This window comes from Gekko japonicus, unplaced genomic scaffold, assembly GCF_001447785.1.
Source record: "Gekko japonicus isolate JY-2015 unplaced genomic scaffold, Gekko_japonicus_V1.1 scaffold528, whole genome shotgun sequence".
In the NCBI taxonomy this organism is placed as follows: domain Eukaryota; kingdom Metazoa; phylum Chordata; class Lepidosauria; order Squamata; family Gekkonidae; genus Gekko; species Gekko japonicus.
Genome location: NW_015170290.1, coordinates 137,598 through 158,761, shown reverse-complemented (window position 1 = coordinate 158,761; position 21,164 = coordinate 137,598). Strand labels below are relative to the sequence as shown.

Genomic DNA, 21,164 nt, shown 5'->3' with positions numbered 1-21,164 from the left:
TTTTTTTTTTAACCTGGAGAATAGAGATCACACTCACCTCCTTGCTTCGGATCTTTGCGCAGCCACATCGCTCCCCGCCATCCACAGACGGGAGTTTGCGTCGGTATTGTTTTTCTCTATATATCAGTTTGGGCATGCACACAGGCAGCCATCTGTAGAACTAAAATTTTCATGCGTGCACAGAACAGCTATTTCCACTTCAACCCGACTGCTGTAACACTTCCCTTTAAACTTTAAAGGAACACTTCCCTTTAAACATTTACCCCGAAAATGGCCTCTGTGAGATCCTGAACTCATCTAAATGCTAAAACTAGGCACCGTTTAAACACTGTTTTTAATAACATGGTGGTGGAGCTCCGCCTATGCGCACACTGCCAAAGCTTTAAAAAAATGGTGTGTGAAAAGCGGAAGCCTCAGGCAGCTTTCGGGCAGGGAGGGGGTTTAAACTGGGGGTGGCTTGACACCGGAGGAGCGATCACACGGGGGGGGGGGGAAAGGGGGCTAGAAAGGGGGAAATGGATAGGAAAACACCACTTGGGGACCTGGTAACAAAATACTCCAGTTTAAAGGGGATTTGAGCCGGAAAGCGACGACTGGGGACAGGAGGCAGATGTTGACTGTGTGATCGCGCATATAAAATCGGTTTCTGAACTGGCACGACACCAGATCAAGTGGCTCATCTGAACGTACCCACACACACACAGTTGTTTGCATTGCCCAGAATCAGCTATGGGTTACTAAGGTGATCCATGGCAAAGGTTAACAGGCTGCAGCCACCTCAAGTAAAGAGAGAACTCCCTCCTGGTTTGTTGGCTGTTCTTTAGGACAGGGAAATCCCATCTTAGATGTTTCTGTTTCCTCCTCTATTCTTTGAAATGCTTCAACTATAAGTAAGGGGGGGGGAATGAAATGGTTCATATTTCTTGATGCTTCTCATTCGAATACAGGAGAAGTCTTTAGTTTCCATTTACTGTAGCTCAGAATATGATGGAAAACGCCCGTTATTTCTTGAGCAAATCTACAGTCATATGAGTTACACAAGGATGTAATTAAAATCAGGGAATTTCCCTGCTCGTTTCACTTCTAAAGAGCATTAGGTAATGAACCTTCACTGTCAAACACCCGGAACTAACCCAGTTTCATCACTGCAACACCTCAAAGGCTAGCTGCCCTTGCTAGTTTTTGCAAGAATTTATTTTTAAATCACGTGTGTTTGTTACAGAATCAAAGCAAAAGGCAAAGTTTCAAACTAAAACAACCTGCCTAAAAAGGAATCTACCAAGCACAGAGAATAATCTTAGCACATGCTCAGCATAAAATTCTTTCTTAACTATTTGCTGCTTGGATTTTTGCAAGATAAAGAGGGCAGCCTTATTTAACAGAAATCTGTGCATACAACAATTCTGTCTGTGAAGATATACACACATCCATTTACAGGCATGCAGTTGGGGTGTTATGTGTTCCGTTCTATTTTTTGACATACAAAAATGCTCTGTGGGGGGACAGGGACATTAAATTATCTTTTTAAGACATGTAAGTGACTTTTTCATTGCTTGGGTGCTAAAAAGTATAATCTATCAGCAAACAAAAAGGGGGGAGGCAGAGCCAAGGACTGCACTTGACCAGCTGCACTGGATCGCCTTGGGCCCAGCTGATGGTCCTGTGGGTCTGGGAGGGCATGACAGGCATAAGTCATGCCCATAGACTTTTCCCCAAGTGGCACCACCAGCAAGACAGGGGGTCACCTCAGTAGCTTAGGGAGAAAACCTGCTCTATGTGCCAAGAAAAATGCTCTGGGGCACTGCTGTTCGCCCTGTGTGCCAGTGATTCAGGTGCAGAACTGCAGCATTCTTTTCTCCAAGCATTCTCACAACAACATTTTTCCATTTGTTGTCCTTCCATGATTTTCTTTTCATTTCTTGGTACTTTCTCAAACCACCATTGATCCAATTAGAGAAAGCATCAAGGAGTCACAGAGAAGCCTCAGAAAGACAACACCTTTAAACATGACACAATGAGGAAGCCCAGAGGAAAAAAACTGCTGCAGCTAAGCACATAAACCATGGGAACATCACCATGTGAAAAGACCCAAGCAATGTCACACAGAGCCCATTCCCATGTGCATCACTCAACATGCATGTGTGAAACAGATTTAACAGATTTCTCAATTTGGAGATTCCACTATTTCAACCCAGACTGTACTTAACCATTGGTCAGCTGAAGACATTTCTACTATCCCCCCCCCCTTTATTTATTTTTTGCAATACCGAGATAAAAAATGTCAGCCCCGGTCACACAGGAGGTTTAGGCCCGGAAGAGGGATGGATCGGGGGTGCAGCAAACGGGCGCGATCACACCACAACATCTGGGAAGCAGCGCGAACCTGTCCCCGATCCGGCCCTTCAGGCCGAAAATGTGCATTAAAAAAGAACCTGCAAAAGAGCAGGACTTACCTGAAATGCCGCAGCAAGCGCAGCCATGGGATCGCCGGCGCACCCGTCTTCAGGAGCATTTGAGGCTCCAGGCCGAACTGTGCATGCGCACACATGCGCAGCCGGCTGCCTCGTTCTCCGCCGGTTTGCGCGTCCCCCCCCCCCCCCCCCCGTGTGGCAGGGGCCGTCAAAGTTTTGTTTTATAAGTAACCAACTTATACTATTGCAACGCCCATCAGAATTACTAACCCTGAAGTAGTTCAAAATGTTCATTGGGTCAGATGCAATGAGATTCTTCCGCTAAGCAGGAAGTCTATCACCAACACGGGGGGAACGGATTAAAAAAAACACAAACACAATCCACACGACACATTTTATTAGGATCAACCAAATGATACATAACCATGTGATGGTCTAAGAAAAGCTACAGTGTGGATTTGTGTCCTGGGTTTGCAGATTTTCCTGTTGGGCCAGTATGGCTGCCAGCTTCTTCCAACAGAGGAAGCCCTCCTTGGACAGAGCAAACGTATTTGCAAAGAAGCAAGCCTCCTTCCACAAGCCCACAGTTCCTTGCTTAGCAGAGGAGAGTCATTGAATCAAGGGTCAATTGGCCCCTTACCTCATTAAAGCATGTTCCTGGCAGGCCACTTCCCTGGAGACCCATTGGGGAAGCTAAAGGCTGCAAGGCTGGCAGTGCTACAGGGTCCACACCACTTGGACTCAGGCCATGATGATGATGGCTACGGGTGGAGGCTCTCCTGACACTGGGCCTACACCCATTATCATTATCACCATGGCACAGGTCCAAATCATGTGGAACCAGTGATACTTGCCAGCACCACAGGAGTTGCTTAGCGCACATTGGATCCAACATACTGCAGTTCCAACATTTTAAATACATTTGAAAATATTGACTATATGTGAATATAGTTCCTCTACCACACATCAGGTAGTTTTCAGATTTGTAAGTAAACTAAGAACGAAAATACTCAGTAATAACACAGTAATGTTCAGTAATAACACTGACATCTACATTTCTAAATATATTTTCAAGAAATGTGAACCACGTGATGCATTCATGCACAGTCGGGGGACTGCTCTGAGATACTTGTAAAGATAAGTTCTGTACTCCTCGCCCCCAAAGCTGGGCCGCTGCCAAGGCCCAGGTCTTTTGGTGGGGCCCACTGCCACTGCCCTTCACCGGCTCAACCCCCCTCTTGCCCTTCCACTTGTTGTGAGCCCTTTCACCACAAACACTCCCAGTTGCACACACTGCCCAATATAGTCAGGGCAGGGTGGGTGAGCACTGGGAGGATTGGAAAATTAGCAAGTGGGTGGGGGGAGGACAGATGGTAAAGTAGTGGGAGAGGAGAAATCAGGTAGGTGGGCGGGGGGCACAATGTCAAACAGAGGAGGTGAAGGGCCCCCCTGGAACTCTCTGCCCAGGGCCCACTGAACCCTGAAACCAGCCCTGTTAGATCCTTAAGTCCTAGTTCTACAATAGTAAAGCCTACATATTTAAAAATGTAATTGCCAACATTTCAGATGCAAAGTCCAGACACAGAGGATGGTTTCAATTATTTGTTCTTGTGGCCTTCTCTCATATGACTTGTCTTTAATTTACTGAAGCCATCAGAACCTGTTTTATGTTGGGAAATGGTAGAATAAGGACATGGTGGGTTGGAAAAATTATTTTTCATGTGGCGTAAATGCAGGTTTTTAACACTTCTGGACAGCCCATTCACATCAGAGCAGTTTTCTAGGCTGTATTACAGTGCAGTCTTACACAGGGTTACTCCAGTCTAACTCCATTGATTTTCAGAGGGCTTAGACTGGTGTAACTGCAGGGGATTTAGCTGTTGTTCGTTCATTCTACTGGTTAAGTCACTTGGGTCTTTCTCATTAATTCCAGACCTTTAGCAATATTTAATGTTATTTCACACTGACTTTTTTCCTTTCACCACGGGCCACGGCAACTCAGTATTTGTATCCATATTACCTCCTGTTAGCAATCACATCTACCTTAACAACTGAACTGAAACTTAACTGTCATAAAGCAGTCAGCAGTATTTGGTAGCTATGGAGTCACATGTGAAATCAGTACACCTACAAGGCTGCCCCCAAGTGGAGATATCTAGAAACACCATTTAAGCCAATGTTCACAAAGCATTCATACTGTTATGACAGCACAGTAGCGCTATCCAATTCAGAGATAGTTCTGGTGAAATTAATTTAAACAGATTTAATAGCTTTAATTATTGATGATCAAAAATGTTGTTGCATTTATTGCATATTTATCACACACATTCTCCAAAGATCTCAGGGTGGTGTACTTGATTTTCTCCTTTTCACACCAATCCTGAAAGGTAGGTTAGGCTGTGTGAAAGTAACTGAATCAAGGACATTCAGTAGGTTTCTGCCTGAAAGGAAATCTGAACCCAGGTCTCCGCAGTCCTAGTCTCTCATGCTGACCACTACCTCAATCAGGCCTCCTCATTGGTTAAATGTTGTATTTATATGTTTAAAACTTTCCTCTGTGATGCTCTCAGATCTGGCGGCTTCTTACACATTTAGGCTAACAACAGTTAATGAAATGACTGAAAATAGTGCACAATCTCTAGAACAAAATAAACTAATAAACACTTCACATTAATCCAGATCACAGATGAAACTATTAAAACATTGTACTCTGTGTAAAGTTGCCATGAACTTTACACAGTAAATTCAGAAATGTATATCTTTTTAATCTCTACATGAGTGACCAATAACCTACCTACCCAAAGATAGATCTTTACTGTCACTCTTTCTGATAATATTTCTAAGCCTTTCTCTCCACATGTTTTAATGCTAGGAAATGACTGATCTGGTTGAGCTGTTCTTTCACAAGGTTGAAGTGTCCATTCCTGAAAGCTTTTGCTAAATTAACTGTCACAAATAACTAAGTTCAGCATTCTTAATTACTAATATCAATATACAAAAACAGCCACCAGAGGGGAAAAATCTTTGTAGCCATGAAAATATTTCTTGCTGAAAATTTTTATTTTACAGTTTTTTTTTGGGGGGGGGGTTTCTATTGAGACACATCAGATTGCTTTTAGACCTCTTTTCAATGTGGTACATTACCCTGGGCAAAACTGAGGATGTAAAAGAGTTGCAGATCAGAAAAACAGGTGCATCCATTTGTTGCTATAGCAGTTATTCATTCATAGAAGGCAGATGCAGACCAAATTTTTACATACCTGAGAACATGTGAGTCCACATTCTTCTATCCTGGGAATGAGCTGATAACTGTATGTTCCCCAAAGCATTGCAAAAATCTGAAGCTTCATTATCGTTTTTTTCAAGCAGTCTTTTGTCTTGTAAGGTAAAGGGTTCTTCCCCCTTGTTTCAAAATAAACCACACTTTGAGTCCTCCCCCCGCTTAGAAAGAGCTTTCCCACTCTGACAACTCGTTCACTTGTGCCAAATCTTTAAATACTGTAGTAGGACTAAGTCCCACCTCCAGTAGCTCCTCCTCTTATCAACTTTTAACTCGTTCACTTGTGCCAAATCTTTAAATACTGTAGTAGGACTAAGTCCCACCTCCAGTAGCTCCTCCTCTTATCACAATTCTAAAAAAAGTTCTTACTGGAAGCTGCTAAAATATACTCCCAAATCATAAAGGGTGGGGGAATCTCTTTCTTGGGGATTTTAAGAGCTTAGTGAATTAAACTTGCTTAGTCAGAACAATTTTTTATTGTTTGGTTGTAGAGTGTGTAAATATTTTCATTCTGATGAAACATAAAATAATTATCCTCCGCTAGAGAGAGCAAAGACATGGAATTGTGCAAGGCTTCTAACAAATAACAGATTTCTAAGAATGAGCAAGATAATGAGTTCCATTTGAAGCATTTTGATGAATGGGGCTATATGATACATTCAATGGCACATATGCTCCAGCCATCCGTGGGAACATGCTGCAACTCACACACTCCTTTCTCCTCCCGCCCTACCCCCCGCTTTCATCAGGATTCCTTCTTCCATTTCTCAAAATAACCATTCCAAGTAGTCTCCAGGACACAAGCATAATTTCTCTGCCAACTTGTAACAAGGTCCCACTTTCCTTTATGCCAACATTTACAGATAATCTTATGAGTCGTAAAAGAAAAAATCAGCTTTATAAAATACCACAAATGGATAGCAGGGTGATTGGCTTGTAGCCCCACTAGAGCCCAAGTCACAGAAAAGTATCCCCATCCCCTGACCTAACGATCCCAGAAAGGATAAGGAACACACCAGTTCTGGTAAGGTTTTCACAAGCAATTCAGGAGTCTAGTGCGTATCGCTTTTGTGGGGGGGTTTGGACAGTCCTTCCTGCTTTTAAACGGCATCTCTGTGTTGCTAACGTGACATTCGTTGGAATAAGGCTAGCACAGTGGCTTTTCTCAAAAAAAAAGCCATTTGCTGTCTGAAATGTCATTTGAAATTCTGCCACTGATCACTTTGAAAGGGAAGCTGTTTAATAGGGTGTCTTTTTATTTCTCCCCAAAGTTCCAAGTTTTCCATATTGGGGCATTTACATCTGTAATTATGTGATCTTGGCCCTGTGCCCTTTTGCTTGCGAGCTTCCCGGATTACGAATGTGTGTACCAGTTGTGCATCCTTTTGTCTGAAATCATTGTCCACATGATTCATGGCTCCATGCTTGACATTTAAGCCAGGTGTTTGACTGCTTTTTGCACTTCAGCGTACATAAACATTCTACTTGGTTCAGACACTGGATTTACACACACACCCTCCCCAGCATTTTGTTGCCTTTTGGATAGCAGTCTCCAACATTTCTGAGCTTGCAGCCACCTTTGCAGTGCTCACATAGGGCGGTGGGCACCAGTGTTCCCTCTAAGCTGAGTTAGTGTGAGCTAGCTCACAGGTTTTTAGCCTCCAGCTCACACATTTTTGTCTTAGCTCAGGAAGCATGGCTCCAGAGCAAACTATTTGATGCAGAAGCCAAATCACTGACTCACAACTTTAATGCCAGTAGCAAACCAGTTCTAGTGAGAGTAGATAATCTTGTTTTATATGGGCTAACTCAGTAGAAGGCAGCTTCATATGCTCAAGATGATTAAAGATATAAAGGAAGCGAAAATTCACTTTTGGAATAGGATCAGCAATGCTGCCTTTGTGAACTGACTCCCTCACAAGTGCTACAACTGGCATAATATCTAGAATATACATTACTTGCCTAAATAAATGAATGAATGAAATATACTTGTTCAATCTGATGTTTATCCTTCATTATCATAGAAGAATTATATAGAATGCACATTTGCTACTTCCACTAAGCTTCTCAGGAACTCACTTCTAACAACCTTATTGTGAATATTTTTATGACGAACATTCTCTTATCCATTCATGCACCTGGTGTACACATTACTTGAGACTCCATGACTCTAAAAAAATATATGCTTTGTCTGAAAGAGTCATACTGATGCCAGTTAAGGTCACAGATAGCATATTTATCTTTTTTTAAAAGTTGTCAAGTATATTTCATTGTATCTCATTCTAAACATATTCTAAACACAAAGATCAAAAAATCCTCAGACAGGACTATGCACAGAGAAAGGTCCCCCCCGCCCTTACAAACCCAGGGGAACCTACAAGCTTACATAAAAAACTGCAAATGAAAAAGGGGACATTTAAAAAGTACCCAAATCTCAACTTAAAGGGAATAAAGTTGAGATCTCATCATGCTATGTCACAAGATCTCAGCAGATGTTTTGAGGAAGGAGGGCGGTGGCAGGAAGTCAAGAAAGACCAGCTGCCACCTGGGAGTCAAGCAAGTAAGCAAGAAGGGAGGCAGGAAATGTGAATGAGAGAGTGGGGCAGTGGCAGAGAAGCCCAGAGGAGCACTGCTGCCACCCCTAGGGAAGTGAGCAAGTGAGTGGGGCTGGCAGGTGGGGGCAAAGCCAAGAGAGGCACCACCACCACCAGGGAAGTGAGTGAGCAGGACAGGCAGGCAGCAGCATGTAAGAGTGGGGCACAAGTTGTGCAGATTTACCCCAGGGAAAAGAGAGCTGATGGCCTCCTGGCCAGCTGTTGATCATCTAAAGAAATTAAGAAACAGAATTGCTTTACTTGACACAGCCTATGGTTATCAAAGGCTGTTGTTAGTATTATTGATTGAATGCACTGTTCATAACTGTATCTTCATTCCCTTCTCTAGGTGGTTTGCCAAGGACTGAAAACAGGCTTGCTAACAGCTGAAACATAAACTAAAAAGGTGAATTCTAAGGATCTAACTAGACATAATAATGATGATGATGATGATGATGATGATGATGATGATGATGATGATGATGATGATGATGATGATGATGATGATGATGATGATGATGATTTGCCTCTTCCCTGTGACGTAAGGCTCTAGGTGATGTACAACCATTAAAAACAATTTTTTAAAAAACAAAAAAGGATGATTACATTATATCAGATGGCATCAGACAATCTCTTCACTACCCTATTCTGGACTGTGTCACTGATTTGCAGGCAAGTGAGGAAAGGGATGAAGTGAGGATGGAGGAAAAGGAAGAGGGAGAAAAAGAGGAGGGTGCCGACTATGATGGAACCATCGCTATCCTCAGCCAAAGGCCTCGCGGAACATCTCTGCCTTACAGGCCCTGTGGAACTCCACTAAGTCCCACAGGGCCCGGGTAGTATTTGGCAGAGAGTTCCACCAGGTTGGAGCCAGGGCCAAAAAGGCCCTGGATTTGGTTGAGAACCTCTCTTGGATTCAATCTCAACCTACTCTTTTTTAACCATTCCACCATGGCCTCCAAATGTGACAGTACTCTTAACAACCCAGTTAAATCAAGAAAAGCCCATTCCAGAGGAGCAGAGGAGCACTGAGAGGCAAAGGTGCTTAAACTGTTTCCCCAATCATCTCTCCCAAAGTTTAAAAAAGACCATGAGAACATAATAGTCACCCTGCTGGATCAGACCAATGGTCTATCTTGTCCAGCATCCTCTTGAACACAGTGACCAAGCTATTTTTCCAGGAAATCTACAAGAAGGGATGGACACCAACACACACACCCCATGTTGCCCTTTTGACTGGTATTGAGGGGTTTACTGCCTCTGAACATGGAGGTGCTGGGTAGAGCCTATCCCTCTCTCCCCACTCTACTGAGCGAAGCTGGAAGCCTTCCTCCAACCTAAGTAGCTTTTCTCCAAATTAAGTGGCACTTCTGATGGAGGAAGGCTCCTTAGAGGATCAGAGTCCCATCAACATGTGGTCATTGCTGGAATATAGCAATTGCTTATCTACAAAGAAGAAGAGGAAGCTGTAGCTAGACAGGGCTGTACGGGGAGTGCCTTCTTTCTAAGGGAGCCTTTCCTTATTTGCCTGAAGAATGCTACTCTTAAGGCATGATCACATGCACAATTAGCCACACCATAGGCACAAATGCCAGGCATATTTAAAAGATGCGATCAGACATGAACATCTGGGAAGCGCCCCACACCCATTGGCAACCGGTTTTGCTCCGCTGCAGAAGCGGAATAAAAAGACACGAGGGAAAGTCTGGTAGCAAATGGGTTGCTATGGGCCATGGACAGACTTTCCCGTCTGATCGCTCCAGGACGCTTTCATGGCATCGGGATGGTCTAATCAGGCCATCCTGACTCCGTGCCGTTGGTTTTTCCCCCCTTCTCAGTATGCACATCATTGCACACTCCATAGGGAGCCCTCAGTGCTGAGATGCGATTCATCGATTCCCCATTTAAGCGCATTGGGAACAAATCCCCCCCCAAAAAAACTCACCCACGGTTGCGTCTCATCCTGCAATGGCGGGCTGCCCCCGCAGCTTCAAAGGACTGTGTGATCACGCAACTGTGGGTCAAATTCCTCTGGAGGAAATAGCCTCGCTCCCCCCCCGTGTTATCTCACACGTGTTACCGCCACCAGAGTCTCCCCCTCCCTCTGCTAGTAAGGCAGTTTGGTATTTCTTCTCTCTCTCCTATCTAGTGAGTTCCATAAATAGAGCTTGTGTTATTCTTAATCAGTTCAGTGTCCTGACTGCCCACTGAGGCTAATATCTATTAATGTATCTATCTTTCATGAAATTGTTTCATCCTCTGGTCGCCATCACTATATTCTATTGAATCCCACATGTTAACCACTCATTGAGTGAATATGACTTTTATGGCCATCCAGGCAATGTTACCTATATCCACATGCATGTAAGGTCTAGCTTAACCCTGGAGAAATCTGTTTGCTAGTTAGGGCACTTCCTATCCCAGTTTCTCCCCAGTGGGGACTGAAAGACGATTACACAAAATACCAATACTATTTAATAATATATATTTTTAAAAAATGTATTTTGTCAATTTATTTCAATTGACAAAATACAACGTAAATAAACAGCCTCTCCACCAATACCTAAAGGTATGCTAGATGTCCTGAGCTGGATCAGGATCTATTGGAGTGTTTCATCAAGGTCACAGACTGCAAGCCATGAGCTAAGAACCAAGGGTCAAGAATCCTTTGGCTCTTTCTCTTTGGGCTCGCACCAAAAGGCTTGCATTTCTGGCCATCCCAGGCTTTAACTACCTACAGCAGGAGAGAAACAAAAGCTCATTCTGACCACACTCAAAATGGTTTGACAGTCTGGGACATAATGTTAATGATGTTGGCACTTATTTCCGTTATTTGCACAGATCCCTGCCACCAACGTCTACGAATATAATTCATAACAAATGGACCATTTCAGTATTTTGGAAGCGAAGGTAGTGATACAAAGAAGTTCCTTGAGCTCAGCTTCAGGGAGTTGGCTTTTAACAAAACACTTTCTCAAGGCATTTTGAATAGACTCAAAAGTGTTTTGGGTGGCTATATCTTGGCACAGTCAGCCTGCTCTTTGCCATCTTTTCTGGAGCAGAACATGCACTCATTGGTAAGTATGAACCTCCCTGTAATACAGTTGCACAAAAAGAGCTGCAGTGTTTACAAGAGTTCTCCAGCTGGAAACCATCTCCACAAATTAGGCATGCAGTCTTCCTGTTTGCGTTCTGCAGACCTTTAAATAAAGAGCAGACGTTAACTCCCATCAGTACTGAACTTCATTCTATGTCCCTTTATTGGAAACCTGTTAAAAATGCACTATATAGAGAAACAATGTTTGCAGTTCAATCCTAATCAGGGCCAGGCTGTGGCAATTTAATTCTCTGAACAAAATGTTTTAAAAGTTTTAAAATTCTGCTCTACCCAACTGCCAGCCATGTCCTGCCACATTTTCTCAAGCTTAGTCTCCCTGTGCAAATTATACATGTTACATATCTGAGGGTACTCCTCATTTGTCAAGCCTCTGTGTCAGTCAAAGCACAGTCATTTCCCCCCACCTTATATATTTATATATTTCATTAGAGAATGTATATGCCATCTCCTCAAAGACCTACTTAAGGCATAACATAGAAACAATACAATGAAATCATTAAAAACGACATCATCAATATTAAAACAAGCCAAGCAGGCCTTGGACATAGGCCAGAAAAGGGAGAGATGAGTTGTACAGAAGGAAGTGGTCCTTGAGATACGTGAACCCAAGCCATGCAGGGCCTTAAAGGTAAGTACATTTCTGCTTGAAGAACCTTTGTGCCTGAAGGTTTGCATTCTCTTTATTTCATCAATAAAAGATAATGCCATGCCTTGTTAAATAACAAGATTTTATTAATCACAGATTTAAAATATTATTTGTCAAATATTATTTGTCATTATTGTAAACAATCTGTGTGCATTTTGTCAATGCTCTAAGTGCATCTCTCCATGTTGTCAGTAGCTACAGTCCAAAAGACCAGCGCACAGGATTCTCACTGGTTGTTATGTAACAGCAGAGCTCCTTGAGCACACCAGAAACTTTCAGTTGCAATAGCTGACAATGGGAAAGCTCCAGATGTGTTCGTGATTCTCGTCCAGTGGATCATAGTCCATGTATTTAAGTTAGGGCTGTCACCCAAAAAACACAAAAATAATTGATTAATTGTATGAGTTTTACTAGATTGAGTCGTTCATTAACCATGCAACCCTAAGAACACTTTACTAGGCGTAGGCCTCATTAAAATAAATCCTGTAGGATTTTGGAATAGACCTGCTACGTTTGCTGTTGTACAATGTCACCCTAAACAGAGTTACGCCCATCTAAGTCCATTGAAGCCAGTGACTGCTCAGACTGGTGTAACTCTGCTTAAGATCACACTGTAATTAAACCAACCTAAATTTCAACCTCCATAAACAATAATTCTAAAGGGAAAGCATACTGTCTTAGTTTTGAGACAATGTTCAGACATGCCCTGGCCTGGAAAGCTAAACAGGGTTGACCCCGGTTGGTACTTGGATGGGAGACCCCCAAGGAAGTCCAGGACTGCTAGGAAGAGGCAAGCCATGGCAAAGTACCTCTCTTTATCTCTTCCCTTGAGAGCACTACGGGGTTGCCGTAAGTTAGCTGCGACTTGATGGCACTTTAGATATACAAAGTCCAGACATGTTACAGTGGGTACCATCTACAACAAGGGCCCCTCCTAAGGTGACACCTCCTACCATCTGTCTTTGCAAGTACTTATGTTAAAAAAAAACGATTCATTTTTTAAAACAATAAACTGCTCAGTAAGTAAAATTTTACTGTATTTAGCCATTGGCCATTACAAACCGATCAGTTAATCAGGAGCAGTTTTTCAACATCTAAATTAATCCAAATTTTTACAATCATTACTTTAATCATTTCACCCACTAAACACTCGAAAATGATTTTTTCTGTTCTGATGCGATTTCTTCATTCGGGAAAGAAAGCTCTTAGGATTTCCCCCAAGGGTAAATAACACCAAAACCACTCCGCTGGAAGTATTATGTACCGTATGTCCCAAGCCCCCAGAATAAAAAGAAAGATCAAAGTCACTGGAATCATGTCAAGCTTCTGTGTAGTTCCACACTAGTCAAAACTAATAATGGTTGGATCCAACCAGCTATTCTGCTGGTGAAGAAAGGAAGGATAGGTCCTCTTTGACCATCCAAAAATACTATATTGTGAATCGAAGGGCATGTGTGTTCAAAAACCATGCGGGATGAGTACTGGGATAGGAAGGGGATTGAGCAAAGTTCCCTGAAAAAGCTGCTGGATCCAACCCCATCGTTAGCACACACAGTTGTAACGGCAGTTCCAGTTGATCAGTCTGCTGTTCTCCCATTGTTTCACTGTCATGTTCCATGTTCTCCACAAAGTAGTCATGAGAATACTAGAATCAAATCAGTCAAAACTGCTATACTGATAGATCTTAACAAGATTAGCTCCGAAGCATTATCAGCATATTTATTTATTTACCTAATTCGTTCATTTATACCTTGCCTTTCTCCCCAAGGGGGACTTAAGGTGGCTTATATCATTCTCCTCTTCTCCATTTTATCCTCACAACAACCCTTTGAGGTAGTTTTCACTGACATTGCACGATTGGCCCAAGGTCACCCAGCAGGCTTCCACAGCAGACTGGGGATGTGAATCTGGTTGTCCCAGATCCTAGTCTAACACTCTAACTACTACACCACATTGCCATAGAGATATCTTTCAATTTTTGGAAAATAAATATTAAGTATTGACATGATATACATTTTATCAGCTAAGCACCTGACAGCTGTGGGTTTTAGTGTGATATTTTAGCATAAGGAAATTGTCATTTTATGTGGGTCTGTCTGTGGGGCTATATGTGGGGCTATATGTGGGGCTCTGGTGGCTCAAGTGGTTAAGACGCTAAACTGCAGACTGGAAGGTCAGTAGTTCAGCAGTTCGAGACCCAAGTGCTGCATGACAGAGTGAGCTCCCATCTCTGGTCCCAGCTCCTGCCAAACTAGCAGTTCGAAAGCAAGAAATTGCAAGTAGATAAATAGGTACTGCTTCGGTGGGAAGGTAACAGCGTTCCGTGCACCTCGGCGTCTAGTCATGCTGGCCACATGACCACAGAAACATTTTTGGACAGTGCTGGCTCTTCGGCTTGGAAACGGAGATGAGCACTGCATCCCTCGAGTTGGATTCGACTGGCTTTCAAGCAAGGGAAATCTTTACCTTACTGTCTGTGAATGTGAATTTACCTGTCTCTGTAGAGGGCTGAAGTAATGCCCAGTCTAAGGAATGCAACTTGTTTTGAGAAGAAGTGGCTCCTTGCCTTCCATTCTGATGGCTGGACTCTTTTATTCCTTTGCTCTTCTTTTTATCGATGAAAGATGATGCTTCATGGCCATCAACTATGCGAGGAAAGTCTATTGGTTTGGCCAGCTTTTTCAGGATGGTTTTGACTTTAACATCTTTCTCTTGAGGTTTCTTCAATGTCTTGGGCAAAGTGCAAGAGATAGTATTCCTGTGCTTGACTCTTACATTTTGTTTGTCATTGACAGGTGTCATGGACTCCCTTCTATTTTCTGGGTTGGTTGTAGACTGCAGCACACCCATGAGTGGTTCAAGGAAATTAAAATTATTGAGGGTTGACATGTGCTTTTTCAGTTTCCGAACGCTGATTCCCTCAATTAAAAGGTCTGTAGGATTAAATGGGGGGATGTCCAGCATAGACTGTAGAGAAAAACAGAAACAAAGCTTTTTGAGTTGTTTTTTATCTTAAAAATGGAAATTAGGGTGAAAATGGCTTATTCCCACAACCTTGTACACAATATAGGATGCCTTCTCACTTGCTACTTGGAAATAAATGGCACTCTATCTCTGGGCATCCACTAGATTTCAGTTTATTATTCCAGAGACTGAATATCTCCAGAAACTATCTGGAAACTTCTTCCCCCATATTGGTTCTCATTAAGTTTATACCAAGGCCTGAGAGAGATTAATCATATTCAGTTGGGAGCAGTGAGCTGTTAGTGAGACACTGTTGGTCATGGTTCTTTCCTATGTTCCCCTCTCCCAAGCAGTTCCACCTGACCCCAGGGAAATTGATTAGTCAGGCAGCAGAACCTGCACAGAACAATAGCTACATGGGTTGGGGGATGCAGTATAAGGGGGGAAATCACCTTTCCTGCCTCATCCATCAGTGAGGAGACCTTTGTCCCTTTCTCTCTTCAACACAGCTTCCCAAACCATATAGCTATAAGTCTACATGAGTCCTGCAATTCTAGGAATCAGCTGTCCCATGATTGGAAAGGACTGCTGAGTTGGAGAGATTAAAGATATGTAATCCTTGCACTAGCATCTACCTGGACCCAACCCATTGTTTTAACACAGGGCTCTCCAACCTTTTGTTTTTGAACCACATGTGTCTCAGCACAGAACCAAATATGGTTCTTTTTAAAAAGTGAAATCTTTGGTATATTGGAAGAGGTAGATGAGACACCAGTATGTGAAAGGAATGGCAGACAAAAAAATTATGGAACTAACAGATTTTATGCTTTACAGGGGGGGCGAAGGATTCAGGTGAGCAGTTGCCAGTAATCCAAATCCAAACCATGTGCAGATTTATAGCAGAGTACTAAAACAATCATGCAGGGTGCTCCTGCATATCATTATTACTTATTGTTTGCCATTTCCTTATTAAGCACTTGCAACAACCAATATTTCGGCTATGGAATCTCTATGGATTATTAATCGACATGTCAGTTATTAATAATGTTAAGTTTTATCATTTCATTTTTGCTGATGGGCTTTCTTATACTGGCTCCTTGTTGATGGCTTATTCTGAATGTTGACATAGTTTGGTGTTCACTAGTAGTATTTAGCCAGTTCTTTAGGATTCACATTTCAAAACCTGCATCTAAAGGCAGTGGATTTGACTGTCTAGAAATTCTGGATTCTGTCAAAGTACAGGTGAAAAATAATTCCTACCTGTCTCCAGAGAAGTTCAAATTTCCCAGGGTCACAACTTTTGTCATGCTTCCGGTCAATAACTACCTTGATTGTATCTTCTTGAACCTGAGCACATAGATCTGATGTTATTGGGGTAGAAGGGAACATAGTTGGACTGCTATTGATTTCAATCAACCAAGGTTTGAAGTCCTTCCCAAGAATAAAATCTGCCCCATAGAGTTCAAAGCTGCTCCTCCGTGGATCAACTTGGTCCTGCACCACCTTCATTGTACAGATTATGTTTTTTTTCATGGATGGATAGATAACATTACGCCAGACATGGCCAAGTCCTCTCTTCTGTAAATACTCTTGGAATCTGCTGCTTGTCCACATGTTGTGATACGGCAATTGAGGACTGCGGTCTGTGGCATTCTTGTAATTTTTCTGGATGGAATTATTGCACAGGTGAATGGAGCTGTGAAGATTGAACATAATCATGACTCACATGAAACAATTGTGCAGAATGAACAATTGTCCTAAGAAAGCAAATAAATATAAAAAATGAAATTCTATTTACTTTGTTTGATCTACTTAAATAGTGTATTGAATACAATGATTCCTTTCTACTGACAGAGGACAGGGCCGCTGTGGGGAGGGATTTGGGGGGCCCAACTCAGCTGGAGGACCCCTAAACTCAGCAACATGTTGCAGTCAGGGAATGCATTTAATTTTTAAAAAACTCGTGATGCAGCTCTGCACTGCAGCCACTAGGGGCACAGGGAAGGCAGAGCACAGTAAACAGCTAATGCATTTTTCTATCCAGATTCCCCGCTTTTAAATGCATCATGTATTGGTATGATCAGTGAGGAAATTCTTCCATGAAGCATTAAAATTATTGATACTTCATTCAATGTTCTACAAAGAATAGAAGACACATTATTGTTACATATGGTCCTGTTCAGATGAGACTTTTTCGAAATGCCTTGACAATCCGGAGAACTTCGTCAACTACAACTGTGATTTTGGACCTCTTTTTTGCACTTTGTATATGCAATTGTCTTAATATTTACATTATATACCACTTTATATGTCTTATAGATGGTTTCTAGCGCATGTTTACAGCTTTCTTGTTTCTTATGTTTTGGATTATTTGAACTGTGGTTCTCTCTACAGCAAATGGTGCCGGGGGAGGGCGACCATTTTGACAGTCTTTGGATGCCTACATCAAAATGGCACTTGAGCCAGATGGACTTTCTGCCAATCGCTGAACAGAGAATTGTCTTGTGCAAGCACAAAACTGCACAAATTTCCCTGGGAGTGTGGAAAGTTGGCTTTACTTCACAGCTGTCATATACCACTTTTGCATAAGTCAGAATGACTTATGCTCAATGTTGGAAACAAGACAGAATTCCGGAAATTGGGGATTGGATAAGGAAATTACTGTTTATGGTTGAAATGGACAAAATGACAAGGAAACTTAAGAATCTTGAAGCAGAAGAATTTTATGCAGATTGGACAGATTTTAAAGATTATTTAGAGAAATACTGGGATGTAAAGGACAATTTAATTTGCTTTGACAGTTATTGAAAAATATATGTTATTAGAAGAAAGTTATCTATAAGAAAACACTAGGTGAAAGAAATGTTACCGGTAGATTATGATTAAAAGATAAGGGAAAATAGAAGAAAATTTAAGGAATGGGCAGGAGGTTGGAGCACTGTGGGAAGCCGGGGGGGGGGGATGAGAAATAGAAGAAAGGATGTATAACAACTAAGAATATAATATGTATTTGACTTAATAATATATCCTAATAAATTGGTTTTTGGGGGGGAAATAAACCACTTTTGCAAAAACAAAAAAAACCTCTGCCCTCACCCACCACCACATCACGAGGGACGTCCCCACCATACTTAGAAAAAGTTCTATCTTTTTTGTTATTCATGCAGAATAAATACACCACAATTCAGAAAACAAAAAATCCAGAAGAAAAGGAATGGTGCAAAATGGTAGCACAGAATCCGAATCCAAGCTTCATGACTACTATACAAATCTGGGGTAAGCTGTGCATGCAGAAAAGCCCTTTGTTTTGCTTAGCCATATCTTGCAAAGGGGTAGCCCTGTAAATGTGTTGCAGAAATTAAAACAAAATTAATTTATCTTTCTCTTTTCCACGCTTTCCTTCATATTGTTCTCTTTCTTTCAGGATATGTCTTCATTTCTCTCTCCCCTTTTCTAATTCCCCTCTTATTTCTCAGTCTGAGTCTCAATTCCTCATCCCTATCCTGGTTGCCAACTTAGAAGTATTTAACAGTAGTATAGCAACAAACAGTAGTATAGCAACAAAAAAAAACCCCAGCCTTTATGTGCATGATAATTGAATATTAATCCAGATGTGGTTACACATCTGGAACAGAAGTTAGAAATCCTTCTCCCAATCTTAATTAGATTCAATTATATTTTAAACACTGTTCAGACAGTGGGTTGCAGTACTGGTGGGACAACTAATATCCCCCTGTAAATGCCACTTTGCTACTATAGACATTAAGCTTCATGTCTTTTCATCACAGTCATTTCAGAAAACATGTCAGCAAAGTCAGTCCTGGTTATCCCAGTACTTCTCATCAAGTACCACTATTTAATAAATTTGCCCATGCTTTGAGCTAACCAAAGATACAAGAGTTCACAACAGGTCCGTAGCCAGGATTTTTTTGTTCAGGGGGCATTTACATTGTTAAAGGGGCACTTAAATTACAGTTAATTAAATTAATCCAAATGCCTGTCTTGAAGGGGGAGGCTCTGAGCCTGTTTCTAGCCCTTTCTAGCCTGTTTCTAGGGAACTCTGAGTTGTTTTTTCCCAGGTTTCATGATGCACCCCTCCATATTCCACAGTGGGGGGGAGAGGGAAGCCCAAGGGCAATTCTCACCCTGGCTGCTGCCAGCAGAAGGCAGCAGGGGTCTCACCTCAAAAATAAGGTTTCTGGCATGGCTATTTGTGGGGCAGGGCTTTTAATTAAGAGGGCAAGGCCACAAAATGCCCCACTGTAGCTATGGGCCTCGTTCACAAATAGATTTCTTACTGAAGTACTTACTAAAGATTTATAGTGATACTAGCCTGATACCCGTGCTTCACTACGGTATTTAAATTCCGTAAATCCAGTTATAATACTGCTGATGTGAAGTTTGAAATGTAACATTTGTTGTAGTGTAAAAAATGAAGTGAGATATACATACTGTTTTTTTTCCCCTCTACTGAAGGACCTCTTTTTAGACTGCTGGGCGGGCTCCCTCGTAGCTTTAAGCACCCTGCAACCGCTGCTGCACCTGACAGACAACCACCTGTTAGGTGTAGGAAGTGGAGGGAGTGTATTGGAAGCCATCAGAGAGGCTGGGCCAGCATCACTGCTAAGGTGATCCTGCTGGGGCGCCGTCCCTGATGGATTAAAGTACCCTGGTCCTGCTCCCACACCTGACAGACATCTGCCTGTCTGGTGTTGGGGGGGGGATCATGTTTAAAGGCATCAGGGAAGCTGGGCCAGCAGCAGGGCTAAGGCAATCCTGCTGAGCAAACCTCCTCGGTGGCTGTAAGCATCCCACCTCCAGTGTAGGAGAGGGAGGAGTATTAGAAGCTACTGATTTCCTCAACTGTCATTCGTTCTCTGCAGTCCCCTGTAACTGTTTTTTTTTTACCTCAGAACACTGAGCTCTGCAGCTGACCAATCAGAGAGTGGGGGGGGTGCAGGGAGGCAGTAGCCTGGCAGCCACATAGGAATCAATGGGGGGAATACATTTCTAAAAATCCCTTCTTGGCAAGCATCTATGTCACGGTAGGAGTGCTCTTCCCGAATGTGGTGTTTCTAGGTCCACTGGTTTGGCCTGGGCATTGATTTTACAGTGAGGGGACTTTCTTTTATATATATAAATGAGGGTTTTTTGAACTACTGCCCACTTCATCAGATTTAAGAAGTGTGTGTAATATTGGTGCACACTCTATGTACAAATATAAAATTACAAAATTAGACCCATGGTTTGCATCAGGGTTGTATGGGGGACTCAGATGGAATCTTTCTCAGGGGCCCATGGTGGCTCTCAGCAGCCCTTCCAGAGGACGGATTTGTCCACTGGAGAAAAGAGTACGTCCATCAGTGGAAGAGTCTCCAAGGCCGATTTGCATGCTGTAAATTCCATGTTGTGGACACAAGGACTGTTAACAGACATGGTCTGATAGTTCCATGGTGGAAATTCACAGGTATATGAGGGCCTGATTTCTATAGGAATGGAGGCATGTGGGGGAAGGGGGCTTAATCCTTGCCATTTTCCCAACCTGAAATGTCCTCAGAGTGCCGCTATTTGCCCTGTTGGGGAAACTCATGTGTAGCCTTCGGTACATGTCAGTTTTCTCAACAAGGAAGCAGCTTTGCCCTTGGGCTTAAACTCCTTTTCCCTCAGTGCCATGGTCCTGATATAAATCAGGCTGACACATGCTTAGGAATTAAGTTCCAAGCGTGAAACTCCAGGTACATGTCTGATCAAAAGTCCTCCTGGTGGCCTCATGGGGGCGGAGCACAAGGACCTCATAATGCATGAAGCAACCCTCAGTTAGAGAAAAGGAACCACTGGAATCAGTCAAGGGAGTATAATTCAGCCACAGATTGCATGGCACTATTAAGTACTATTAAGTGTTAATTGTTTATGGTATGATTGTTTTAACTTGTTTTTAAATGTTTTATGCTGATTCGACACATGCTGCCGATAAATGTGAGCTGCCCTGAGCCTGTTCGCGGGGAGGGCAGGACACAAATGCAAATAAATAAATAAATAAATAAATAATATTCAATAGAGAAGACCTGTATTAAAATTACTCTATGATGTAAAATGAAGGGATGTGTAAATTCTTTTATATATATATAATTTTTATTTTTATTTTCTACAT

The 21,164-nt window shown here is 42.3% G+C and overlaps 1 protein-coding gene across 1 annotated transcript in view; it reads right to left on the bottom strand.

Annotated features, from left to right (window-relative positions):
- Positions 1 to 14,494: 14,494 nt before the first annotated feature.
- The window catches only part of TTLL8 (tubulin tyrosine ligase like 8), a 43,732-nt gene continuing 37,062 nt past the window's right edge, over positions 14,495 to 21,164 (bottom strand). The window contains exons 11-12 of the mRNA XM_015417885.1: positions 16,274 to 16,709; positions 14,495 to 15,016 (exon numbers count right to left, since the gene is read on the bottom strand). Of these exons, the coding sequence (XP_015273371.1) occupies positions 14,495 to 15,016; positions 16,274 to 16,709 (958 nt within the window). The remainder of the gene's footprint in view (positions 15,017 to 16,273; positions 16,710 to 21,164) is intronic.